The following is a 25,996-nucleotide window of genomic DNA, read 5'->3' as shown; positions in this document are numbered from 1 at the left end:
TGGCGTATACGAAAAAATTCCTCTCATCCTCTCTCTTTTTCTCTCGTTCGCTTCCAATAGGCTCGCTTACAAAACGCATCAGCTGTCCCCCACTATATATACCACACATACATATATATAGCCATCATCCCTGAAAAACTTTCTTCCTTTCTTTTCCCTCCTAGTCCGTTTACCCTTTTTTTGGGGGGATCCGTGCGCGCGCGCGTGGAGTATCAAACCGCTGCCTATGGTCTATATATTATATAATGTACACGAGTTTGCCCGATCAATGGGCCGAGCGAAAGAGGCTTTCCTCTCTCTATTTATATCCTCCAATTAAAACAGTCGCGCTAATAGCTGCTATACGCTCAAACGCCGAAGCAGCATCAACAGCACCCCCCGACGACGACGACGACGACTACGTACCTATATAACCGTTTTTGGGGATATCATCATACGCTTAGAGGGAGAGAAAATTCAATAATCCATACACGCGGGTATATATATCGCTTACGTCAATGTACAAACACCGATCGTAGATGCCGTATTTTCTAATGAGAGGCCTGCACTCACGTAAACATGCCGAGCTGCTGCTGCTGCTGCTGCTGTGTGATAATTATAAATTATTACTTACAAATCGAGAGAGATCGTTTTTCTCGCTTTCGCGCCTCGCGCGCCGACTGTAATAAGAGGAGAGGCTCTCTCTCTCGCATGATCCGCGAGGCCTGCTGCTGCATTGATCTTAATTAATACTAGCTTTAACGTTACGGTAGCGCGCGAGCTGCATACATTAACTGCGCTATATGTATGTTGTGTAGTAGTATACACGTACACACACACGCACGCTCGGTTGGGATTTTCGCGCGGTTATACACGTTATACTACATATAGCACCGCCTCGCCGTGTATATGTTTCGCGTGTGTGTTTATCGTGTACCTTTTGCTTGAGTCGCTACTGCCTTCGGATTATATAGGTGTGTCGTGTGTGTGTGTGTGTTTGTATCGCGCGCCAAGGCTGCTGCCGCTGATCTAGAACTACTAATTTGAATTCGGTCGAGCGACGATAGAATTTCCGAGCTTGAGGTGAGAATTTCCGTCGTCCGTATTTTTTGCTCCTTTTCTGCCCGTAAAATTACGTCAAACCTCATATCGACGGATCTCGCTATCGTCGATTTTTTTCATTTTACACGCGTCGATCGCGTTAGATATAAAAAAGTGAACGATACCAGTCACTGCGTGCGTATACAGCAGGAAGGGGCAGAGAAAAATGTTTTTTTTTTTCATTTCTGCCATTGTAATTCGTTTTAGACTTGACTCGCGCTCGCGATCGCGCACACAACGGCACTTATATAAATAAATCGAAGCCGACTGTATATTATCGTATATACATGTGTATTATATTCGTTGCGAAGAAGACAATTGGCCGTCGTTAGGATTGCTCTATTGACCTACGCGAGACCCGCGAAGAAGAAACGATCGCGGCGCGCACACACGCGCGTCGATTCTATTTTTAAAATGAAAGAAAAAAAAAATAAAAAATAAAATACGCACGACGCGGCGCATTATAATAGGTATAGTACGGTATATACATAAGAAAAACGTCGCGAGCTCGCTGCATAGTAATTGAGCGTGTGCGTATACGTACCATTACATGTCGCGCGCGCGCGCGCATGTAAAACTCGCGAGCTCGAAAGACAATTAGAGACGAATCGCTCGCGCGTGTACATAGTACGTACCGAGCGCGATTTTTTCGCACGGTCCCGCGGCGACGGCGGCGGCGGCGCACGAGTAGTAGTGACATTCGTCGTTGACCTGAATTTTTTTTCAAGCACACACATATGCTCTACGGAGCCTTCTTCCTCTCTCGTCATCCGTGCGCGCAAGCTCGATTGCGTAATATCGATGTACTCCGATCGATTCGCTGCGTTTAATAGGCACGTATACTAACACACGTATATATAGTGTGGCAGCAGCAGCAGCCTCATCGCACAGCATCATCTTTGCGCTTAACCCTCAATAAATTATAATTCACTGTGCCTTATAATTTAGCTCGATGCAGCAGCAGCAGCGGTAGCAGCAGTAACAGCGCGCGAGAGAGCGGCATCTCCTATATAAAAGCAGTTATTACCTTACTAATGAAACTGCCAAGTTTTGTGCTGTGTATATGTGTGTGTATACCTACGAGATAACTCTCCCTCTCTTTCTTGTATGCTGGGCTTCTCTTTTAGCCGCTGCTGCTGCTGCTGCTGCGCCAAGCGTATATATACACACAGCACCACTACTGCAGCAACAGAATATATACTACTAGTGTATAGAAGCAACAGCTCTTTCTCTCTTTCTCTCTCTTATATACACATCAAGCGACTGAGGTACCGGCATGACAGAGTCCTCAAAAACAATGAAGAAATCTGCTGCTCTCGGTGCACTTCTTGTGCGCGCGTACACATACACACACACGTATATATACCGCACACTTATTCAGTAGCAGCCGAGAGTAAGAGAGAGAGAGAAAAAGCAGCGAATACTACTGCTGCTGCTGCTGCAAATGCCCCCATATTATTATTCTTTGATCCGGGCTTTATTCGCACCGCGTCGGTAACCGCATTTTACTTTTGGACTCCCTTTGAAGAATAACCCATCGGCCGACGACGACGTCGTCGTCGTATATACTTGCTCGCTCGCTGCACGCTTGAGACAAAAGCGACGTTTCATTCAGGTACGCGCAGCAGCAGCAGTACACGGCACGCTGAGAGACGAAGCCGTAAGCAGCAGCAGCAGCAGCAGTCTGCGTCTTCCTAATTCCTTTTCCTTTTCTTTTTCGCTCTCGTTGCGGCCCCGAAAAAACGACCAACAAATTATTAAGCCTTTTTTTTTTCTCGAGAAAGAGAGAAGCTTTTCTTCGGTCGCGTCGATGCCGCTGCTACCGCTGCTGCTGCTGCACGTCGTCGGTCTCGTCGTCGTCGTCTTCTTATGTACCCAATGTGCACAAACTCCCATTCGCATATATGTGTGTATATATTCGCGTGTGCATGCATATAAGCGCTAGTTGTAGGAGTATAGAAGAGATAAGAGATCTTGATGGTCCGTACGTGACGCCGTCTGCCAGTCGCGCGCATATGCAAAGTTTTGTGCAGCAGCATGTGTGTGTATACGCGATACGCGAGACCCATTCATCCGCGCGCGCGGGGCTGTGTGTTTCTTGCATTGCGCAGCACACACGAGGCTTATTTTAAACCGCAACGGTTGACGCACACACACATACGGATGAGACACTTTTTGGATTGAAACGAGCGCTGCGCGCGACACCACAACCACGTACATATGTATATTTTATATGTGAGATCTGCATAGGAGCTAGGCTTAATGTAACGTTTCTCGGTATCGACTAGATCGTTCTCGGCAGTAGTATCGTAGTGTATGAATAATTATTATTCTCGTGTTTTTTATCGTTATTTTTGCTATTTTTGCAGGTCTAGGCCTTGGGCCACAGACGTCGGAGGAGGCGCACGCGGTGCTGGCCGCGGCAGCGGCTGCCCTGCATCAGGGCGCGGGTGGCGGTGCGCCGGGCGGTCTCAGGCCCTCGCTCAGGCCCGGACTGACGCCCGGCATGCTGCACGGCTCGCCGCACGGCCTGCCCGGCCACCATCATCTCGGCAATCCTCATCCGCATCTGGTGCCGCCCGCCGAGGACGACGGCGTCGTCGACGATCCCAAGGTCACCCTCGAGGGCAAAGAGCTCTGGGAGAAGTTTCACAAGCTCGGCACCGAAATGGTTATCACCAAGAGTGGACGGTGAGTTGCGGTTTTATTTTTGTATATAATATCGCGCGCTCTTGTATGTTGTATTAATATTCCGGTGACGCGATAGTGTACGAGCGATACAGCGTACGTACACGCATCGTGTGTGCGCGACGACGTCGCGTATACAGCTTCGGTATCTCCGCGACCGAATTCGAAAGGCAGGAAAAAGAAAAAAGCAGCAGAACGGAACGATAACCTCGACGCAACTTTTTTGATTTCACCCCGTGTCAGTGTGTATATAAAGCAATTATAAATTCGACTCCGAGAGTCGGAGATGAGACGAGCGAGAGCCAATTTAGCCGCCAGAAATCACGCCGGTTATTTTCGCTCTCTCGCGCGCGTCCCGATCCTAATCGGACTTTCGCGCCAAGACGCACGCGTACCGATCATATGTACTACGGCCTTCTCTGCTGCTCGTGCCCTCACACACGGGGCGTTCTTGTATAAAACAAAGAGACACCGTGTTGCGTGCGCGTGTGCTCCGATACACGTCGCGCGCAAGGATTTTTCTGGCCCGTGATCTATTTTGGCACGCGCTATAACTAGACTCTCGATGTTTATCTGCGCGCGCCCTGGCAGCGGTGCAGCAACACGTGCTCTTGTCAATTTTCGCGCGCGAGGACAATTTTCCGACGCACAATTTCGAAGCGCAAGACGGAGCAGCATCAGCCGCAGAGTGCGAGAGAACGAGAAGATAGCCGATTGTGCAAGTCGCGCGCCGATTACACTCTCTTCGCGAAGACGAAATAATGAACGATATTCGAAGTTATTTTCAGAGCTTACACACGCTCTCTGGCTTCGTCGCTGCCGCGCGATAAGATTATAGTCCACGAGTTGGACTTCACTGCTGCTGCCTCTCTCGCGCCTATCTTCATTCGTGAATTCATTTGCTGCTCGTCAGCTCGTACATATCCCGGGGGCGTCTTATCGTAATCGTATAATGCGTTAATCGTTTACATGCGTTATAAGCGGCGCGGCGTACATCATATAATACACGTACACCACAGCAGCGCGAGGCAGTGATTTTTCCAGCGAAATATTATTGCCATTATTATTATTGTCGTCGTTGCGGTAAAAATCATGCGTATACGCAGAAATCCGCAGAAATATTACCAACGTATATACGTAATGTTGGCGCGCGCGCGCGCACTTGTGCTGCCTTATCCCTCCGAGCCCATCGACACGATGTAAAATCCCTGCGCCTTATTCTCGAAAATATCATCCCCACCCCCTCACCTCCCTTTCTACTTCCTCTCTCGCGTTGGTGCGGTTACACGGTTAAAGCGATAAGCTGTCTCTCGCGAGCGTGAGCACCCAAGTGAGAGAAGACTCTGCCCCCCCGCGTACTCCCCGCGAATTTCCATCTGCGAGTGTCATCGCGAGAGAGCTTGTGCTTGCTCGTGTGTTAGTGTGTGTGTGTGTGTGTGTGTGTGTGTGTGTGTGTGTGTGTGTGTGTGTGTGCCTATGTGTGTATTACATGCACACGATGCTACAGTGATATTCTTTTTCTTTTTTTTTTTCAACTTCTCTCCATCGTCAGATGCGGAAGTTTATCGTGCGACTAATCGCATTTGGGTGTGTCTGCGCCTGCCCGTGTTTGCCTGCAGAAGCGGATTCGTTTTCTCCGTGGATCGTGGCTTGTTTTCTTTCTCCTGCTCTCTCTCTATCTTTTTTTTTCATTCGCAACATTCGTACATATATACACTTGTAACTTCTTTTTTTTTCGGGAAAAAGTCTATTCCCGCCACGAGAGTTTACGAGTTATGTAATTGCGTTTTATGGCTTGTTCCTCTCACTTTAATCTGATACGCGCGCACACTTGCAATCCGCAGGTTCGCAATTAATTTTTCTCGTATACGGCGGCCGGCCAAATCGTGTTCTCATCGCCTTAAACGATCAAATATGTTGCACACTGCCTCTTTCTCTCCCTATTACATATCGCGCGAAAAACGGATAGGAAGGATCGATCCTCGTAATGTACCTCTTGTCACCTCCTCCTATACATATACGATGTAAGTAAGTACACGTGATATCATATACACCTCGTGAAACAGTACAAAAAAAAAATTCCGGACTCTATAGATCCGGGGCTCGTTTTTAAATAATATATAAAAACCACGAGGGAGCTGGCGAGAGTTAGAGTAAACGCGTTATTAAGAGAAACAAACGCGGCTTCGATATTACCTCGCTACACCGGTACATAATGCAGCAGTGTTGTGTGCATTATAATACGGCAAGTACGTAGTAAGTAATGACGATAATGGAGAGTGTGTTGTACATTCGCGCGAGCACTCGGTTGGCGGATAAAATTGTAATTTTTTTTTTTTTTCATAAATACATACGCGTGTATATAAAGAATGTAGAGATAGTCCGCGGGGTAGTAGCTAGCTAGCTAGCTAGCCCAAGCTTATTTATAGTGCGTGGGCCGCGCGACGCGATGGAACAAAAAACTTATTTCGCCCCACGCGCGCGTACACTGCAAGTTCTATTATTGTTGATATTCAAACTGCAACTTTTTCATCCGTACATAGGTAGTAGCAGTAGTAGCTCAACTCAATTTTATATTCAAAAGTATTATATTCCGCAGAAGCGGAAAGTTTTTCAGTGGTATATGTGGAGAGTATATTTTTAGTCCCGGCTTTCTGCCGCGCGCGCGCGATCGTGTCGGTTCGACGCTACATATATTTACCCACACACACACACACGCATACAGCACGCAGTGCGCTGTGCTGCAAGTGAAAAAAAAGGGTTATAATATAAGTTTGTTGCCTACGCGCATGTGCACGCCGATCAAACTTTTTTCTTTCTCTCTCTCTCTTTTCCCTCGTGCGCGCCACGCACAGCACATGCAGTACACACACACACACACATACAACATGCAGAGCCGCAGCAGCGACAAACGACAAATTCGATAGAGTACGATCACCCCTTGTTGTTGATACATACGCTTACAACCCTTGCGCACGATATTATACAATCGCTCGCGAGCCGGTCGATCGTAAAGAGATATATATGCACGTTCTTTTGCTTTCGAGGTTTTTTTTTAGTAATACGTTTGGCATTATACACACTTTCGAGGCGTTTGATTTCTTTTTTTTTTTACGACTTCTCAAATAAGACGAGTAGTGGTTGCACTAATTTATTTTCACGCGTTAACCCGCGACGACGACGACGACGACGACGACGCCCGCAATATGGAAACAACAATACGTGTAAGAAAATACGCGAATATGTATGCATAATAATGCACGTGTATAAGGCGCGCGCGTAATATAGATCGTTATCCTGCTGTGTAGACTCTACTCCCGGCTTTAATCAGGTATATTATACGCGAAAAAAGCGAGCTCACCTATACGTGTGTACACAACGTCGTCGGTATTTTTACGATCGGCTTCTCGTGCCAATGGCGTGTTTGGCAAAATTGCTCATAGACGCACAAAAGCCGGTACAATACAGCTAGAATATAATTTCATTTTTTTTATAAAAAAAAAAAAAACAAATGACGAGATTCGAAAATCATTTCGCATCCTCGTAAATACACGCGTACATCTCAATTAATATCGAGAACGTATATATACAAGATCGCATGCGTGCGGCTATATGTACGAGGCCAATCGAGAGCAATGATGATGCACGACTTATCATCGACGTCGTCGTCGTCGAGTGTAATTTGGGAAAAATTATTGCCTCGCATGCGTGTGTGTGCTGTACGCGCGGGAGGCGGGCTATTTAACGAGGCATCGTCAGAAAGTACACCTCACAGGACGCCAGTTCTCTCTCTCTCTCGCGAACGAAGAAAGAAATTGCATCGATTAATGCATTGACAGCAAGCCCTGCTGACGCGTGCGTAATTTTCTTTCGATTTTTTATATAAAAATTTTTTTCATCAAATAATCGTGTGTGGGCGCACGCGCGACACTTATATCTCAGGCTCGTTCGTTATAATTTATGCCATCGACGCGATCGGCACACATATTCCAGTGAGAATTATGAAAAATTGCGAGAAAAAAAATTCAGAATTATTTACTCAAGAGTAGCGAATCTTATCGCCTTTTGGCATCGATCTCGAACTTTTTTTTCGTTTTCTTGTTGTCGTCAAGGTACACCGGATTTCATCGGTAAACGGGAGTAATTGTAAAAACATCGCAAGTATTGTCGTAAGTCGCTGCATGCATAAATAGGCGCAAGTTAAGTTATAATCGTTCGACGAACAGCTCTTCGTCCTTTTTGCCATCAGCAACAGCCAATAAATTTTCGTATACACGTATATACTCGCCGGAAGAAAAATGAAAATCCATACCCGCGAAGAGTATCAATTTGAAAATCGCTCTAAATCAATCCTTCCGCTCGTGTTCTTCTATACACACACACTTGTGCTGCACTTTCATAGACACATTCATCAGGCGGCAGGTACCTGTTCACGGCTCGTCCGCAACAAAACGAGTATAATAATAACCATGAAGCAAGAGCAGCAGCAGCAGCGAGGGAGAACCTCCGGCGTCGAATTGGGAGGCTCTCTCTATCCTGTGTATATATAGGCGCAGCAGTATCTTGCCGAGCTTCGTGAAAAATCTTCGGGTACTCTCTCACTCGATAATTACACGGCTGGTGAAATAACGTGAGCGAGAAGAGCGAGAGAGAGAGGAAGGCTTGGAACCTCGTGTGCAGTCCCTACGTCTCAATACACCTTCCCCCCTCGCTGCTCCTCGTATACTCTTTCTCTCTTCATCTTCGCTTATACATATATAACGGACTATGTGTGTATAAAGCTCGTGTACTCTATCCTACGTTTCATATACACTCGCTTCGAGCAAAAAACCACCCAAAGAAACGTTAGTTTAATTTAAATTCGCTTCATTTTTTCCCCCGAAAAAATGTTACATCCAGATATCGATGTATCGATTAATATAGCTTACGAAAACATCGAAACTCGAATATTGCGAATTAACATTCGTGCATACCAACCGATGTACGAGTCGAGTTTCATTGAAAAAAATTCTCAGACAAATACATACGCACACACGTACAATCAAAAAAATTCACTACACACATCATAAACGCCCGTAATTTTCTCTCGTTCTCTCGCTCGTGTAACATTCCAAGCTCGAGTAGCACACACATACACTAATACACACATGCACTTCCCATGCATCGTATCACGTGCAGACATTCATTCATGCAAGCCCAAGTCGTTGAGAGCTGCGCGCGTATATTGCGCCTTGGGTGCTGCGGAGAGCTACACGATATATATGTGTATACACGAAACCGCGAATATTTTGCCCCACATCTGCATCGGGCGAAGAAAGGTCCCTTGCACTTAAATAATGAAGACCGAGGAAGTCGAGTCCGCAAAGTATGTGGAAGAGAAGCAGCGGAGAGAGAGAGAGAGGAGTGCAGAGAGGAAGGGGGCGAGAGAGAAGAAGAGAGAGAGAGAGAGGGAAAAAGGAATAGAGGAGGATATGAGTTTAAGTACAGGGGGCTGTGCGCGTAGGGTTTTAACGATGTTTGTTTTATACATTGGCAGCTATGCATCTCTCTCTTTCTCTCTTCGTGCGAGCGAGCGAGTGTGAGTGCGTGTGTACGCTGAACCTGTAATCTTTTCTAAACGAGATATTACCCATCAGGCGCCCGTCTTCTTTCGTCCTTCTTCTCTCTCTCTCTCTATCCCTTTTTTTTCTCTCTCTCGTTGTGTGTGCCAAGGAGTCGCCGTCGTCGTGCCACACACGTTTACACACGAATACACGTATATACACGATGGAGCTGGCCGAACGAAAAGAGCTCCTGCTGCCGTTGAGGCTGGCCTCGAGGCTGCTGCACTCTTCAAATCGTGCACACATCCACACGTATGAGATACGCGCGGAAAGAAGAGAGAAAGAGAGAGAGAGAGAAGAACCACCTTCGGGTACTTGAATTACCGAGGCTCGTAAACGAGCGAAGGCGCGCAAGAAGTAGCTTATATATAAAAGCGAGAGAGAGAGAGAGAGAGAAGGGGATATCCAAGCGAGATATGCTCCAGACAGGTACCCTGCACTGCACCACTGGCCAGCGCCGCCGCCGCACAGAACTGGATAGAGATATTTCGGCTTCTGTTCCCAACTTGAGATGCTTTCGCCGCGCGAGTTTGTTTCACGAAACGTATATAATGTTGCATTTGCACCTTCTCACCGCTCTTAGATTATACTCGTATACATGATGCATTTTGAGTTCGCTTATCGAGTCTGGCATTTTGACTCCTCGATCCGCATATGGGTCAACGAACATTAGCGAGTTTGAGTTTGGAGTTTGAGCAATAACGCAATACTTGTAACAGCCGAATGACGATGACCCATATGCAATAATATCGTCGTCGTGTATATAATATATTAAACGCGAATCGGGCAAAAAGGTCAGCCCGATAATTATCGTTGTCGGTCACGACTCTGTTTTTTTTGTCACGCTTACGCGAGTTTTAAAAATGAAATTCTCTCTCTCTCTCCGTCTCTCTCTGCTTCGTCGCGGCAGCGGCTTCTTTTTTTTCTCTCGTCGTCTGTGTGCTCGCACTTGCTTTTTGGGCATTCGAACTTTTGCACGTGTTCTCGGCTGCTTCGCACACATACGTGTAGTATATATCAAAGAGAGAGTCTTGCTGTGTATACAGATTTAGCATTTAATGCGATTACAGCGCTCGTCGGCGAAATAAATGCTGATGTCTGTGGATGCGATTGCATCTTCACAAGCCCTAGCGGAGACACTACTGCTGCTGCTTTTTTTGACACTGTTCGTGTTATTTGCCGAGTGTAAAAGATTCAAGGCTCAAATAGTAATCGAATCAACGCTTCTCGTTCAATGAATCGTTGTATAATCTGTACAGAGGCGGATGCACGAATGACGACGAAAATTTTAGTTCGACACCATCGAGTTCGTGATTCGTTTAAAATCAGAGACTTTTGGCACTTTTTTTTACTATTTCACCACGTAGACCATAATACGAGAACAGGGTTAGTTGCGCTACATGCAGAAAAGTCACTCGGCTTTCTACCCCCTCTCCTCCACCCAAAACCACTTCTTCTTCTACTACTTCTTCTTCTTCGTCTTCCTCTACCGTAGGTGCTGCTACACACTTGATTCTTCCATAGCAATGTGCATACACACATATAGTACGTATATAGCACGCGATAGGCAGTGTGTGATGATGAGGCTTGTTGTTGGTATAATTAGCTACTGTGTTGCGCGCTACCGAGTGTTGGAGAGGCTCTGAAAAATTGCGCATGCATATACATGCGCGCGGCGCGAGAGAGCTTTTTTCTCGCCTCACTTTCGTAACACGTTTCTTTACTTTTTTTTCTATACACTTTTCACCGGGTCCACCATCCACATCGTCATGGTGACGAGGAACGACGCTTTTTTTTGCTGCTCCCGTACACGCTTGATTTGGCGAAGGCTTGATTTATTGGCTCTAACTATGCACTCTCTCTCTTGTCTTCGTATGTATAATATAAAAACTTTTTTTCCAATATCGTGTACTCGTGTACGGGCGAAGGTATGTTTCGGTGGCGAAGTAGAAGAAATGAAGAAATGTCTCTTGCACCATATTTCATTCTTTGCATTCCCGCGTTTTGCCTTTTTTTGAGTTGTGTATGCGCGTATGTGCCTCGAGAACGTGTGCACATACATGCTCGAAGAATTTGCAAAAATATTCAATACGTCGCGAGAGAAACGAGCGCGATATTTAAATGCACGCGCGCGCGTGTACGAGAGAGAGAAAAAAATTCCACCCCAAAAAAGTGTCATGATTTACAAGGCGATATCCTCAGTCAGCCATAGCCAGCAATCTTGGCCCTTCAAATCGACGTTTCTTCAGGGCAATCAGCAACAACAGCAACGGCAGCAGCATCAGCGCCCGAGCTTGGAGCAGCGAAGCATTTGAATGTTAATCTTTCCGATTTCTTTATTGGCGCCCCCTTGGCCGCGTCGCGTCTTGTTTCTTCCTCGGCTCGGTTCCTCTCTTTCTCCTTCTTCTTGTTTTCTCGCTCTCGCTCACTCTTGGCGTCATCGTCGTCGTCGTCGCCTCGCTAGCTGCTGCTGCTGCAGTCGGGGGAATTTCGCTCGCGGCTGTGTGCTTATACACACTCTTCACTTTTCTTGACTCTTTTATTTAGGTTTATAACACATCTCAGTCCCATCCCCATCCCACTCCCTTATACGTATACTTTTTTTTATTTTTCTTTTGACTTTCTTCGTATATAGAGCTGCACGTCGTATGCCCGTGAATGTCCCGCGCTCGAACACGTGTATATACTTGCTTTTTTTGTTCTAGCGAGCGAGAACAATGCAATAATAAAAAAAAAAAGAAAAAAATTGCCAAATAAAAATTGACTCCCTCAGCCCATCAATTGTCGTGCGATCTATTGGATACGCGAATTTTTATATCGAGAACGCTTCGACGCAGTCAAACAATCTTCGACTCCATATAAAGCTAATATACATACACTCCCCGCACATTATATACTTTTGAGTTCTCTCTCTCTCTCTGTCGATCTCTCCCTGCGCGAGCATATCACATTTTTACAGAAGGAGCGAGAGAAAAAGAGAGGCGCGTCTCGCAGTGGCGCTCGAGCTACTTTTTTTATTTTACATCATCCAGCCAAAACCGCGTGATACACATTCACAATGTATGTACGCGAATATACACACCCGCTCACAGAGTAGCAGCATAGTGGCAGCAGTGGCAGCCCTTACATTCTCCGGGCTCTCTTTCAGAGTTCGCACTCGCGCTTTATTTCTTTATCTCACCCGCTCGCTAGGCGCTAGGCGCTCTCTCTCCCTTACTTACACCCTCTTGTTTTGTTCTACAGCTTCTTCTGCCACTGCCACTGCTGCTGCTGCTGCTGCTGCTGCTTCACTCGTGCCCTTTTTCTCCGCATAGCATAGTCATCTTAGACACTTTTTTTTCCTTTCTTTCAAGGCAGCTCAGGCAGGCAGTATACAGCATGCAAAGCTCTCTCTCTCTCTCTCTCACCCACACTTTTCTAAAAGATAATTTCCTCGGATTCTTTTTTTTTATTCTTTTTCGATGGGATAATGTTAGGAGCTTGAAGCTTTTAATTAACCTTCTTAAACTTTTTGCTGCGGCGCTGGCGTAAAGTGACATCTTGGGTAAAGAAACACACACACACAAGCAAGAGAGCGAGGTGATGAAAGAAAGGCCAGCTCTGCGCGCGCAGTGGATGCATAAAGGCTTTTCTTTTCTGCGCGGCTTTTGAGGCTTTTTTTAAATGGATTCTCTCTCGCGCGGTGCACACGTGGTACTACCACTGTTGCTGCGTATGTGAGCGCAATACTCGGCTGGCTGCACAGCTCGGCGTGAACGACCAAGCACTTTTCGTCACCCGGAGTGAGAGCTTACGCGCGGACAAAAGTGTTGATTTCGCGGGTGAATTTTTTTCTTCTTGCCTGTTTTTTTTCACCTTTTCGAATCGTTGGTACCAACTAATTAGAAGAAAAAAAAATTAAATTTGTCTACGTCTTATTTCATAATTAGCCGAAATAAAAGAACGCCAAACGTGTGCTTGCGCGAGCGCGTACGAAGGTAGCCGCAAGCATAAACGTACATTATAAGTCTCTCTCTCACGTTTACGACGTGCGTATATCTTATCGTTCGGTGCATTGCGTTCGCATGGGTATATAACGCGTTTTCTTTTTTTCATTTTTATTCCTTTTTTTTTACTTCGTTGTACACACTGCACATGTTAATGCCAGCCGCGACGACGATAGCAGCAGCAGCTCAAGGAACTAATACTGCCAAGCAAAAAAGTCAGGTGCTGCTGCTGCTGTCCCGGTGCATATAATATCGTCCCGCATCGTAAATGCACTCGCACGAGGCGCGAGAAATCTTCCATCGAGGCATCGTTGCTATGTTAACCGTTTGCGTATAAACACACGGTCGCGTGAAAATGATTTTTGCGTATTTTTAACGTTCGCCTCGACGTATGACAGAGTGCCATTATCGTTTCACGAAATAATAGGAAAAACAAAAGATATAGACGTGCGCGCTTGAAGCTACGACGTTCGTTGACACTCGTCGGTTTTGGATTTTTACGAGGAAAATCGTTTTTTTTTCTCCAATCTCAACTGTACACACTTCGTTCCCCACTTAAATAAAGGAAAGGAAAATAAAGGAGTGAAAATCTCGCTCGCACAGCTCGTCAATTTACAAAAAATAAATATACATAATCCTCCTTCCTCTCTACTTCGCGCGCCCACTTGTTTATTAACATATGCAAACGAGCCTCGGCTTGTGTCTGGTGAATTTGCGCTGCTGCTGCTGCTACTTTGCAGCTACTCTGCACGCGACTCGTATACACACATATGCATGCATATCGCTGCGCGCGCGCGACCATCTCCCTCGAGGGTATGTATATTGCACACACACGGCGAAATTATATATCTTTATCGCTCGGGCGATGAAAGGGATATTACGTGGTATTTGATAATATTTACGAGGCGAGATCGCCTTTTTTTCGGCCCACACTCGTGCGGTGCAGGCAAATTCGCAGCTTTGCAAATAATATAAGTTATAAGCAAGGATAGAGCACAGACCGATGGCGCGTTCAACTTTAATAAGTATACCAGCACAGCACCGGTGTGTTGGGTGTTTGTGTCTGCGTACGTGTGTGTGTGTGTGTGGATAAAGTATAACACGATTACGGCGTCGAGATAGGTAAACGAGTGTAAAATTTATTAAGTACGAAAGTATGTATACGTATATATATTTACGTTGCATAGAGCAGATTATAAAACGTATGTAATTACTCGGTACAAACACATGCTTAATTATTACGAACTTCACGGGCGAAAGAGAGAGAAAGACCGAGACAGAGAGCACACAGCCGCGAGTTCTTTGTTTCTAATCTCCAGGTGCGCGCCCTTAAAAGGACATTATTACCCCAGAGTGCGCAAGATGAAAGATGCCGCGGCGAGCGCAGTGCGTTTACGCGGTGCATTTATATATGTACTCGTTCTCTTTCTCTCCTGCGCAACGTTTCTTTTCTCTTATTTATTATATTATAATAATCGCGCGCGGCGACATGTAGTCGTCGTCGTCGTCGTCTGGTTCATGTTTTGCGCGAGCTCCGAAAGAAAATCCGCCAACTTGAACCGTAAACAACAACAGGCGTAGAGGTATAACGTCGAAAAATTGAAAATAAAAATTACCAAGATTGCGGTTTATTAAAAAGCAATTCACTTATACGGAGTGTACCTAGAGCGTACACGTAAATGAACTCATCAATGCAGTCGAGCCTCTAATTTTGCGAATTAATTAGCCGATCTTGTGTACACACGCATCAACGCTGTGCGCGTGTGCTGCTTACACACGTTATTATCATAATAGAAAAAGATCGTCTCGTCGAGCTGCTCCTTGCACCACCGACGAGGCGCGCGATAAAAATATATACATATGCACCAAATTAGCCGTGTACTCTCTTCGCGTCAGCAGCAGCAGCGGCGCGCAAAGCGCAAAAAGTCAGCGAGCCGCGACCCGCATTATATTATAACGTGACTAGATAAGGAGGCGCTATATACACATCAGGCTGAGGCAGCAGCGGCAGGTAATTGCACACGTGTATATTATGCAGCACACACAGATACACACAAACTTGCATATATAGGCACGCAATTATAATCGAGTCAGGTAAACATACAAGCGAGAGCTGTCCACGCTTCTCGCTCATCGCCTTACACTAGGGGCATCATTATTATTATTATTATTATCATTATTATATATGTGTGCTACCGACGATGGCGCGAGATGATAAAAGTCTCGCACGTAATACCGGAAAAACGCCCCGTATGTGTGTGTGTATAGGAAATTATCTTATCGTCTGCGCGCGCGCGAACGCAAGTGTAGTTGTTGTAGCTCGGCGATGAGCTGCTTAGCAGCTCTAGCCCGACAATTTATTCAAACGTCGCCGGAGTTCGACGACGAAACGATTTAATTTCGATGATCGCCGCCAAGAAAGTGGGATTCTTCGATTCCTTTTTTTCTTCTTTTTTTTCACGCATTATGTTATTTCTAAACGTGCGATTTCGAAAGTTCGGGAGGAAGAACGAGGGAGAAAAAAAAAGAAGAACTCGCGGCGTAACTCGCGTTATACCGGCCCGACAACGCGAGCGAAGTGTTAATGACTCGAATTGAAATGGCAGGCACGTATTTGCCGGTATAGAGCGAGTATAACAGGCTCTGCGGTTTTTTTTTCTATACGAGTGTACGGGGTATATTATATAGCTGCAAAAGGTCACGGTAGGATTGTGCTGCTTATGAGCAATTTTTTCTAATTAAATTCTGGCAAAACAGCGAAATTGCCTGCAAATTATATACAGTGTTGATGTGAGAACATTATTACGACGATGAAGATATCACGGAGAGAGAGAGCCCCGGACGTGTATGCGCGTGTGCGCGTGTTGGGTGGAAAAAATGTTATTAAAAAAAAAAAAATTATCAGCCTCGGTGGGGAGTTTCAATTTTCAAAACAATCAATATCTTGAAATTGTTAGAGGAAAAATATGTATAATAATAATTAATGCGTGACGCACGAGATTTGTCTCCGTAATTTAAGCTTGTGTGTGGAGACACAAGTTTTTACGCGCATCAATACAATATATGTCGCGATACGATCAATCTAATGTGTTTCTCATCTCTTTCACAAATAGGTAAAAATTTAAAACATGTTAGATAATCGAAGTTGACACACACCTTGAAGGTGCGTAAAAAAAATCTTCTCTCTCCTTCGTTCTCGCGTCATTCGCGAGTGAAATTGAGAGGTGAGATTTTTTTTGTATCATACGGCGAGAAACCCGTTGATCCGAAAAAGCGATTAATTTCCACTAATCTAATTCGTATATGGATTTTTCGAGTTTATTAATTAGACCCAGCGGTTTTCGAGTATCTACCAGTGGAGTGCGCAAGAATTTCGTTTTCTGGGATGGACATTATTTAGGTGTCAAATGGGGAAACATATAATTTACCTGCAACGGGGCAGTCGTGAAAACGCGAGAGCTATATTAACCCGACGTTCATTTTCAAAGACTATTATACACACACACACACACACACACACACACACACACACACTTACAAGTACATATTATAACGCGCACAGACTGATTAATTTTCACATATTTGCCATGTTGATTTCTTTTTACACGGTCTCTCATCTTTGGACTGCCGGGGGAATTATCATCATTCCTCTTGCGCTGCTCTGCTCCGCCGTGGCAGTGATTAATGACGGCCAATCTATCGAAAATGCAAAGCGTTACACAGATACAAAACACACGTATACACACGCCGCAGAATCAACAGCAGCAGTAGTTCGTTGACTTTGAAAACGAGAAGATGATTGCGACGACGACGTCCACGTGAGGAGACTCTCTTTTTCTCTCTCTCTCTGTTGCGCGAAAGATGATAATGATAATGCGGCCGCAATTCGACAAAACGAAATCTTTTTCTCGAGCTTTTATCTCTCTCTCTGCCCTCGCTTGTTTTCATTTTTGTTGGCGATTTATGCGGTTCATTTTTCATTAGGCACACACAAACGTACACGTGCTGATACATATACTCTCGCGTGCACGCATGAATATGCACGTGCATATATAGATTCTTATCTTTTTCTCCACCACGTGATTATTACCCTTTTTTTCCTCTTCTTTCGCTCTCCTCTCGGTCAAACTCTCTCTCGCTCGCTCGCGTATAATTGAAAAATTATATATCTCGCGCCGAGTGAGCGAGAGAGAGAGAGAGAGAGAGAGACTTACAAGTGTAACAGGCAAGCGGCAGCAGCAATCTCGTCGATGAAAAAGTAATCGCGACCGAATGAAATAATTATTAGTTCGACTTCTTGCCTATATACACATCTCACAGGCTCTCGTAAATGATTTTCGACGCGCGTTTCGTTACACCATCGCAATGAATAATAGCCGGAGGCTCGAAAACCCGCGCAGTTTCCTAAAAAGAAAAAAAAATCCGAATCTCGAGTAGTTCTTAATTAGGAATTCTCTTGCGAGACTCGAGAAACTCTCAGGTGATGAATATATAAGCGTTGGCTAGAAGTAGATAGACGAGAACGAAGAAGAAGTAGTAGTATGAAGAAAATGTTCAATTTGTCGTCGAGTGTGCGGCTTTCACACATTTTGAGGAAAGAGAACACCGAGATACGACATTTAAAGTGTTAGGTATTATATAGGTATAACACACATGTGTATAAAGCGGCAGTAGTAGTAGCAGCAGCCTCGGGCTCAATCTAGGCCATGCAGTCGTATATAGCACACATAGGCTTTTGCACGGCGGAAGGGTAAATCAAGGCTGCCCTTGCGCGAGCGCGAGATGATACGCTACTTGCACTACACCAACGACGAGAGTCAAAAGCGTAGGAGAGAGAGAGAAAGGTTGAATGCACAGCGTCATGTATAGCAATCGACAGCAGCTCGAGAGATCGTTTACTTAATCGGGTGGTCCGTTGTTCTAGACCTCGCGCAAAGATTTTCACGCCAAGAGAGTGAGCTCCGGGGCTCGGTCGAGTCATTTACCTCGATTGCCGCGGAGTGATTATCCCTAGACGAGGCCGGTATATAACGATTATTGCACGGTATATAATATATATCATCATCATCAGTAATAACAGCAGCAAAAACACACGTGTATACACGTGCACGCGAGAATGGGATAATCGCGTGAATCCGTCAAAAATACGGAAAAACAGTTACGTCTTTCACACCATCGTCGACGCGCGAGCATCAGCAGCTTTCGTGCTTCGAGTGCATACACAAACACACACTTACGGCTAGTATGCATATAATATTATGTGTGCGTTGTACAGTTCGTTGTTGCGCGCTGCTCGCGAGCCGTAAACGACTTACGAGGGATAGCTGCGCGCACACACACACACGCGCGCGAAACGGCACTCCGGCTTTTTGCTTCGGTTGTGTGTGTAATAAGATTGCACTACGGTAGTGCGCTTTTCGAGTAAAAAAGAATGGAAATTCGTTCACTCGTTTGAGGAAAAACGGTTTGGATCGTATACTTGCAATATATACCCCGTGTACATGCACTCGATGACGCCGAACGATAACGCGACGAAATTTTCCGAACGGAAAAAAAGGGGGAGAACGAGAAGCTCGCCCGAGAAAATTAAACGTCAGCTCGTATGTGTATGTGTAATATAGTCTTGCTCACGTTTGCCCTCTCGTGACACTATATAAAGAGTGAGAGTGGTAGTAGTATGCGCGTTATAGAGGGTGCCTACTGCCTACTAGCGTGGCCTTGGCTGGTGGGGGGTGCGTGAAAAAAAAGAAGAAGAAGAAGAGCTTCTGCTGCTGCCACTGCACACTGCATTCGTGCAGCAGAGAGAGAGTCAATACTCCCTCGAGTCGCTTCGAAACACCACACCGAAAACACACGCGCGTTCGCACACAGCAGCAGTAGCGTCGGGTGAACCGAAGAGAGAAAAAAGTAAAGAGAAAAAGAGTCATCGATATCGCGGGATACTAATTGCTTTATCAATTTTCGACCTTTTTCATCTCTCTTTCTTTCTTTCTCTCCCAAAGTTGTCTTTTATTCAGGAAAGCTTCGTCGTCGAATTGTTAAATTATTTATGAGATCAAAGCTGTCCAATTGAGAAAGAGCGAGAAAAGCTTTGGTATGCTGATCGAGAAATCGAGTGCACACCAGTCTTCTTGTGTCTTCGTCGTCGTCGTCGTAGTCGTCTCACAGCAATCCAAATCAGATGGAATATTTTTTTTCTTCTTCTCGATCTCTGTCTCCGCGTCGCGCGCGCGTGGATCGCGAGGAGAGCTCCGAGAAAATATGTACGCGCAAGCGCATATACCAACGAGCTGCAGGCAATGAATGACAATTTTCATCGACGCACTTGTAAATCATTTTGTCGTGTCAAAGATCGAATCGATTTTTCCCATAACTCGCGCATACCCGCACGTGGATCTCTCGACAAATGACAAATTTTTTTCCATTCGTCCTCGTCCTCGTCGTCGTCGTCGTCGTCGTCGCTCTTCTTTCGTAACCACGTATACGTAAACGGCGCGATGAATTCGAGAGATCTGTAATCTCTCGCGTCGCGTATTACATACATCTGTACACAACGTTCACTTGTCGCATCGAGAGCCAGAACTTGAAAATATAAAAAAAAAATATCCATCGACGTCTTCGCGTTCATCCGGATACGTTATATATACGTGGCATGAAAATCAGCACGAGTACACAACGCGAGAGCGAAGGAGAGCAGAGAGTGTATATATATATGCCCGTAAAGGCCAGCTTTGGAGCGCGCGGCAGGGCCAATTTCTCAATGCAAATACTCGCGAGAGAGTAGCGCTTCATTACATAGCCATCTATCTCTCGCACGCTCGGCTGAAGAGAGCCGCAAGCAGCAGCAGCGAGAAGCAAAGGGGGTAGTACGCAAATAGAAAGCTGTTACTACTCGCACTGCTGCTGCTGCTGCTGCACCGTCGCGAATTCAATGGCCTTTTTTATTTCACCCCACGCGCGCCTCACTGCCTGGTGCAGATGAGGAGCGCGAGAGAGCGAGAAAAAGATTCATTCAGCATAGGCCAGTGTCACTCTCTCTCTCTCTCTCTCTCTCTGCGCGCAGGCGTATTTATCTTTACTTTTGCTTTTGCAGAAATTGACACGTCGTGGTGACTGTGTGCTGCTTCTTTAGCTCGCGATTATTCCAACGCGTAGCAGTCGCCTTTACATACACACGCGTGGGTGTGTGCGTACATCTGTGTGAAAAATATTTTTTAGCCTTCTCGGTGGAGAATGATATTCGGGTCAAAGATTAAAAATTTTGTACGCCGTTGAAAAGAGTGAAAAAAAAAGGAAGCAGCGAGCCAAGAAGAAGGTGGTTACCAGCGAAAAGCTCGCGTGCTCTTCGCGACACGCGGTAAAAATTATCACGAACTCCAAAAAAATTAACTCCAAATTTCAGGTGCGCACTCTGGACGATGATACTAATTCACATCGAGAGCTTATAAAATATGCCACGCGAAGCGAGCCGCGATGGTTGGCGAAATGCGTGTATAAAATTATGAAATGTGCTCTCGTAAAAAAAAAAAAAACATAATGTAGCACACGCGCTGCGCCCGGGCCCTGGCGCAGTTTAATATCCCATCATCTCATTGGCTTATACGTGCACGCACGGCACCGCAGCACGCGGGTCCCTCCATCATACGTGTGTTTTATATATATAATATATAAATAACGAGTGGCGCCAAGCGAAATTGCCCTTACGCACACACACACACTGACTGACTGACTGAGCCTCGCTCACTCCTCCTTTTCTTTTTCCACGTATTATATCATATACGTAAATATTTTTTATTCCCATTTCAATTATGTAAACGGAACCAGCGACTCTCGAAGCAGCTTTAACACACACACTCGCACATATACGCACGAAACAACGGCGGCCCCTGACCGCAATAATTTTCGCGATCCACGAGGCCGGATATTAGTTGCGCGCGATAATAATATTATATTCACCTCGTTGTGTGTGCGAGCGAGTGTATGAGTGGAGTTTAGTATATATGGGCTTAGGCTTGTAAAATTGATTGCTATGCCAAGTGGCGGAAAGTCATTTGTGGTCTCTTTCTCTCTCACTCCCTCTCTTTCTACATGTTCACCTATATAATGCGCGTGTGTGTCTGCTGCAACTTGTTCCCATCATTTGAGATTTGCTCCTCTTTTTTATTATTATTTCTTATTGTGACGAATGTGCGAATGGCGAGACTTATTATGACGAACTGCCTCGACGGAGAGAGAGAGAGAGATTCTTCGCTTTGATAGGGCACCATTTTTCTCGAAATGCGCTGCTTATGATTGATTTTGAGAATGTTTTTTTGAACAAGTGTTAATATTCACCTCCTCGACTGATTAATATCCATAGAATGAAAAATTCATTCAACCCGAACGATAGACACTTTTTGGATGGGCACCCCTCCCACGAACGCAAAAGTGCTTTTTGCGCGGCTCTCCTCCGCTCCTATACTTGGAATCGAGAAACGCTAATAATCACCAAACTGGCGCCTGTAACGCGCGAGACCGAGGAATGTATATTATGGTAAAAAAACGCGGTGGTATACGAATTTCTTTCTGTCTCTGGTGCATCTGCAGGCGCTTCTTTTGGGGCTTGTTTATACACGGCCGACCACCCCTCATCTAATCTGACATCTAATCTTAGAATCTTCTAGTTTTTGGTCAAGTTGAGTTTCGTTATTTACCGAACTCAATCCACATCGGAGTTAATGCAAAAATAAAAAAAATAGTGAAAAACGGCTAGGGGAGAATTATTTGAATACAATGCGTGATTTTGGCCTTGGCTTATATTATGTATAAAAACTCGTTCTTTTTTCCACGCGATTCGTATATAAATTTATATTTTACAAAAAAAACTATACAGAAATTTCGATGTCTTCGAATATCTTTAACTATCGAATTGTTATATTTAGGAGAGAGAAAAATGCACATGGGTGATGAATTTTTAATAACCAAGTGCTAAAAGGATTTTCCTCAAGTTCACGGAGGTACCCCCGAAGCACAGCACATTTATCGTACGCAACAGTAGCAATTTACTTTCAATTTTTTTTTATTCCTCTTCTTCGAGCTGATTTCGACACCTGCTCCTCGTCGAGTACGCGTAAGCGTTTATAAACCTCGCGTTTAACGTTTTATACCCGCACGTATCATACCAGGATCGGGGCCAGGAATCGCTTCCGAAATTTTTTTCAACAAACAGGTGTTTATTCTATTTCTCGTTGAGCTAAATTGAAAATAAAGAAAGAAAAGAGAGAATCGCCTAAACGAATAATCTATTCGAAAGGAGGCATATTTAATATATAACGTCAGGGCTCTCTCGTTGACTGAAAGTATATGGTATACTGCAGCAGTGCACAGAAGACATTTTCAATCGGTTATAATACAAAGGCGCCTCTCTTTCTCACGTATATACATACCCACACACATATATACAGGCCAGTGCAGGCAGTAGTTATACAGTCGCGAACCGGTGTAATATCGCGTATCGCAAAAAAAGCGAAAAAAAAAACACACACACACAAACTCACACACAAGGGACAAGGCCCCATAACCTGTGTGGTGATTGTGGTGTATGTGTCTCTTTCTCTCTCTCTCTCTCACTGTGTATATATGCGTTATATGCATGTATATACGCGCGAGATTTCATCGTATTCGACGACGACGACGGCGAGGTAGACGCTGCGGGGGTCCTGGCGACACGGGGACTATGCGACTTTCTTATCTGCTTGGACTCATCTCGCCCGCGCGCGCGCGCGTGTCCAGGAGAGTGAGAGGGATATATCCACAAACACACATATATACACATATTTATGTGTGTGTGTCTGTGTATACGTATATGCTTTACAACGCGACGATCGTTTGTACCGATTAGTTCGACAAGCTTAAGAGAAGAGAAGAGAGAGAGAGAGACTTTGCGCTGGTGGAGCAGTCGTTTATGTCGGCTACGTTGAAGCATTGGCCTTTTGAGTATGTGCGAATGTACACGTGTGTGTGTGTGTGTGTGTATGCTGCACAAACACATAGGGCAGAACTACTATGGCCGCGATGATTTTTTAATGATTACTGCCGGTGCACGGCTTAAAAGCGATATAGGCCCTTTTGACGATCGATGATTAATTGTATTGACTTATGGAAATTGTTGGATATTTATAAGGCTCACGTTTCAATCTCTACTCTCGATGCACCGCGCGCGCGCGCGCCTCGATACACTCGCCAGCGCCGCATGTGTGCATTTCTGTGTTTTTCCAATCGTAATTTGAATCGGAAAGACACTTGGGGAATAATGTGGCTCACTTCTTCTTCTTCTTCTTTTTTATAACATATATAATAACCTCCCCGCAGTACCACACGACGACAAACACTCGACGAGAGATTCATCAATAAATCTTGTAAATATGCTGTTGCAATAAACAGAGCCCGAGAGAGTATGAGTATTATAAGTAATAAATACGCAGCACGTGCTGCGACCGAAAAAGGCACCGCTCGAGCACGAGAATCACGCATAAACACACACACACACACACACAGCCGAGAAGGCTTCTATGCCGCTGCGTTGTATTATTGCTCCGAGATATTCAAGCGGAGATAAGCGCGCCAAAGTCCATTTCCTTTTAATAATAATCAGTCTCTTTCTTTCTGCTTCTCTCGCTCATCCTCTTCTCTTTTTCGCGAACTTATCACATCGACACACGGGTGTATATTATGAAGCGCGGAGAGTCGTCGTCGTCGTCTCCGATATAATACGTTTTGTGTCAACGCGCCCGCGCCGAGAAACGAGGCAAAAAAAAAGGAGAGAAAAAAAAACGCCTCTGCACCGCGCGCTCTTCGAGCGTATTTATATTTTTTCAATCGAAGTAATATTCTCGTAAATCTTCCGGGGCAGCGGTAGCGGCGTCGTCGTCAGCGTCGGCATCGGCGTGCCTCGCCTTTGAAGAGAAAAAATCCTTTTTCTATCTAAAAAGCCGCGCGCACACTTTTGCGCTAAAACACAAGCGAGCGCTTTTATACTCATTTCGACGTATCGAAGTTCTCTCGGTATATACTGTATATATACTGTTATATTATAATGCCTCGCTCGCGCGCGCATATAATATATATAAAGCGTGCGATATACGCGTGAAAATGACCAGCGCGCGGCTCGATCGCGCGTCGAAATAATCTCGTAAAGGCATTCATTAAACGTATAACCGCTAAAAGTCATAGCTCATTTATTAATGCGCGCGCTGCAGAGAGAGAGAGACTCTTAGACGATAAATCACCCAACGCGTATACGTATGAGCAAGTGTGCGTATGCTGCACACACACATACAAGAGTCTGCATATCATCGCCTCGACATCTCAATCATATATTTCATGAAAAGAAAACTCGCAGCAGCAAAAGGCGAAAGATGAATCATTAATCCGCGCGCGAACAGCAGCAGCGGTGGCATCGTCATAGTCGTCGTCGTCGCGCATAAATATTCTAATAAAGCTACCGCGCGTGTACAATATTATACGCGCACGCGTATGTACGCGGCTACCGGTGCCGATGTGCATTTTATAATTGGCTCGGCTTGGCGTTTGCCTTTGCTGCGTTATAAATTAGAATCCGCTGCTGCAGCGATGACGACGACGACGACGACGACGACGACGACTACCGTTTTAATATCGCGTACGTACACTTGTGTACTACTACTACGCGCGTAATCCGCCTCGTAAATATTTAAGCAACGATATCTCTTTTGAGCGTGTGTATGCACCGCGACGGTGTATCATATACGGCTCTTATCGACGATGAAGCGTGGGTCGAGGAAAACTATATAATGTAACGCGCACAAATGTGTATGTAACTTGTTGCGTACGTATCGAGAGCAGCAGAATACGAATAACATTACAAGGACTCGTTTTCTTCGACATGATCGCGCACAAACGGATATGTATATGCGCGCGCGCCAATATATAAATGGTATAATCCTAAAACAATCGGACGCTCGCGCGAGCCTACTTTTCGTTCTCCATTACACACGGCGTTGAAAGCGATATGGTATATAATATATATAACACGCATGTATAATATACAATGTATTTAAGCCTCTGCTGTCGCCGCCGCCGCCGCCGCCGGGCAAGGCACAGCAACACTTATATGTATTATATGCGGATCGCAAAATAATACACGCGATCGCCGCGCGACGCAGAGAGAGAAAAGTGTCGACGGCGGCGTCGCCTCCTTTGCTGTTGGCTGTAAAGTGTCGCTGCTGATCTGTCCGAAAGGGCGCCTCCGAGGATAATCCGGCTTTGAGGCCTTGTGTATAGTGCCATCTTTCCTTTTGCACTGCTTGTGCCTCTCCATCCTCTCTCTCTCTCTCTCTCTCTCTCGGGCAACTGACGTTTGGCGGATATAATTTCTTTCTTTTCTTTGCTTTTTTTCTCGTTTTTTCCCTTTTTTTTCGTCGTCGTCGTCGCGAGCCACTCGTCGTACGTATTATATCGCGCTTCTGAGTCGTTCCTTTTGAAACTTATACGCGACACGCCAGAGATCGTCCGATAAGACCATACGAGAGCCGTGATACTCCTCGACTCTCGTACGTTAATTCGTTTAATTTCCTAAGCTATGTCACTCGTAAGTAATGATTAGCCTGAACTCCAAGTATA

At 45.3% G+C, this 25,996-nt stretch overlaps 1 protein-coding gene across 1 annotated transcript in view; it reads left to right on the top strand.

Annotated features, from left to right (window-relative positions):
• Positions 1-3,524: 3,524 nt before the first annotated feature.
• The window catches only part of LOC106659964 (optomotor-blind protein-like), a 70,974-nt gene continuing 48,502 nt past the window's right edge, over positions 3,525-25,996 (top strand). The window contains exon 1 of the mRNA XM_014382769.2: positions 3,525-3,771. Coding sequence (XP_014238255.1) covers positions 3,587-3,771 — 185 coding nt within the window. The 5' untranslated portion in view covers positions 3,525-3,586. The remainder of the gene's footprint in view (positions 3,772-25,996) is intronic.

Source organism: Trichogramma pretiosum, unplaced genomic scaffold (assembly GCF_000599845.2).
Source record: "Trichogramma pretiosum strain Unisexual culture from Peru unplaced genomic scaffold, Tpre_2.0 scaffold21, whole genome shotgun sequence".
Classification (NCBI taxonomy): Eukaryota; Metazoa; Arthropoda; class Insecta; order Hymenoptera; family Trichogrammatidae; genus Trichogramma; species Trichogramma pretiosum.
Note: the sequence above shows the minus strand (reverse complement) of the source record. Positions and strands in the feature narration are given on the sequence as shown.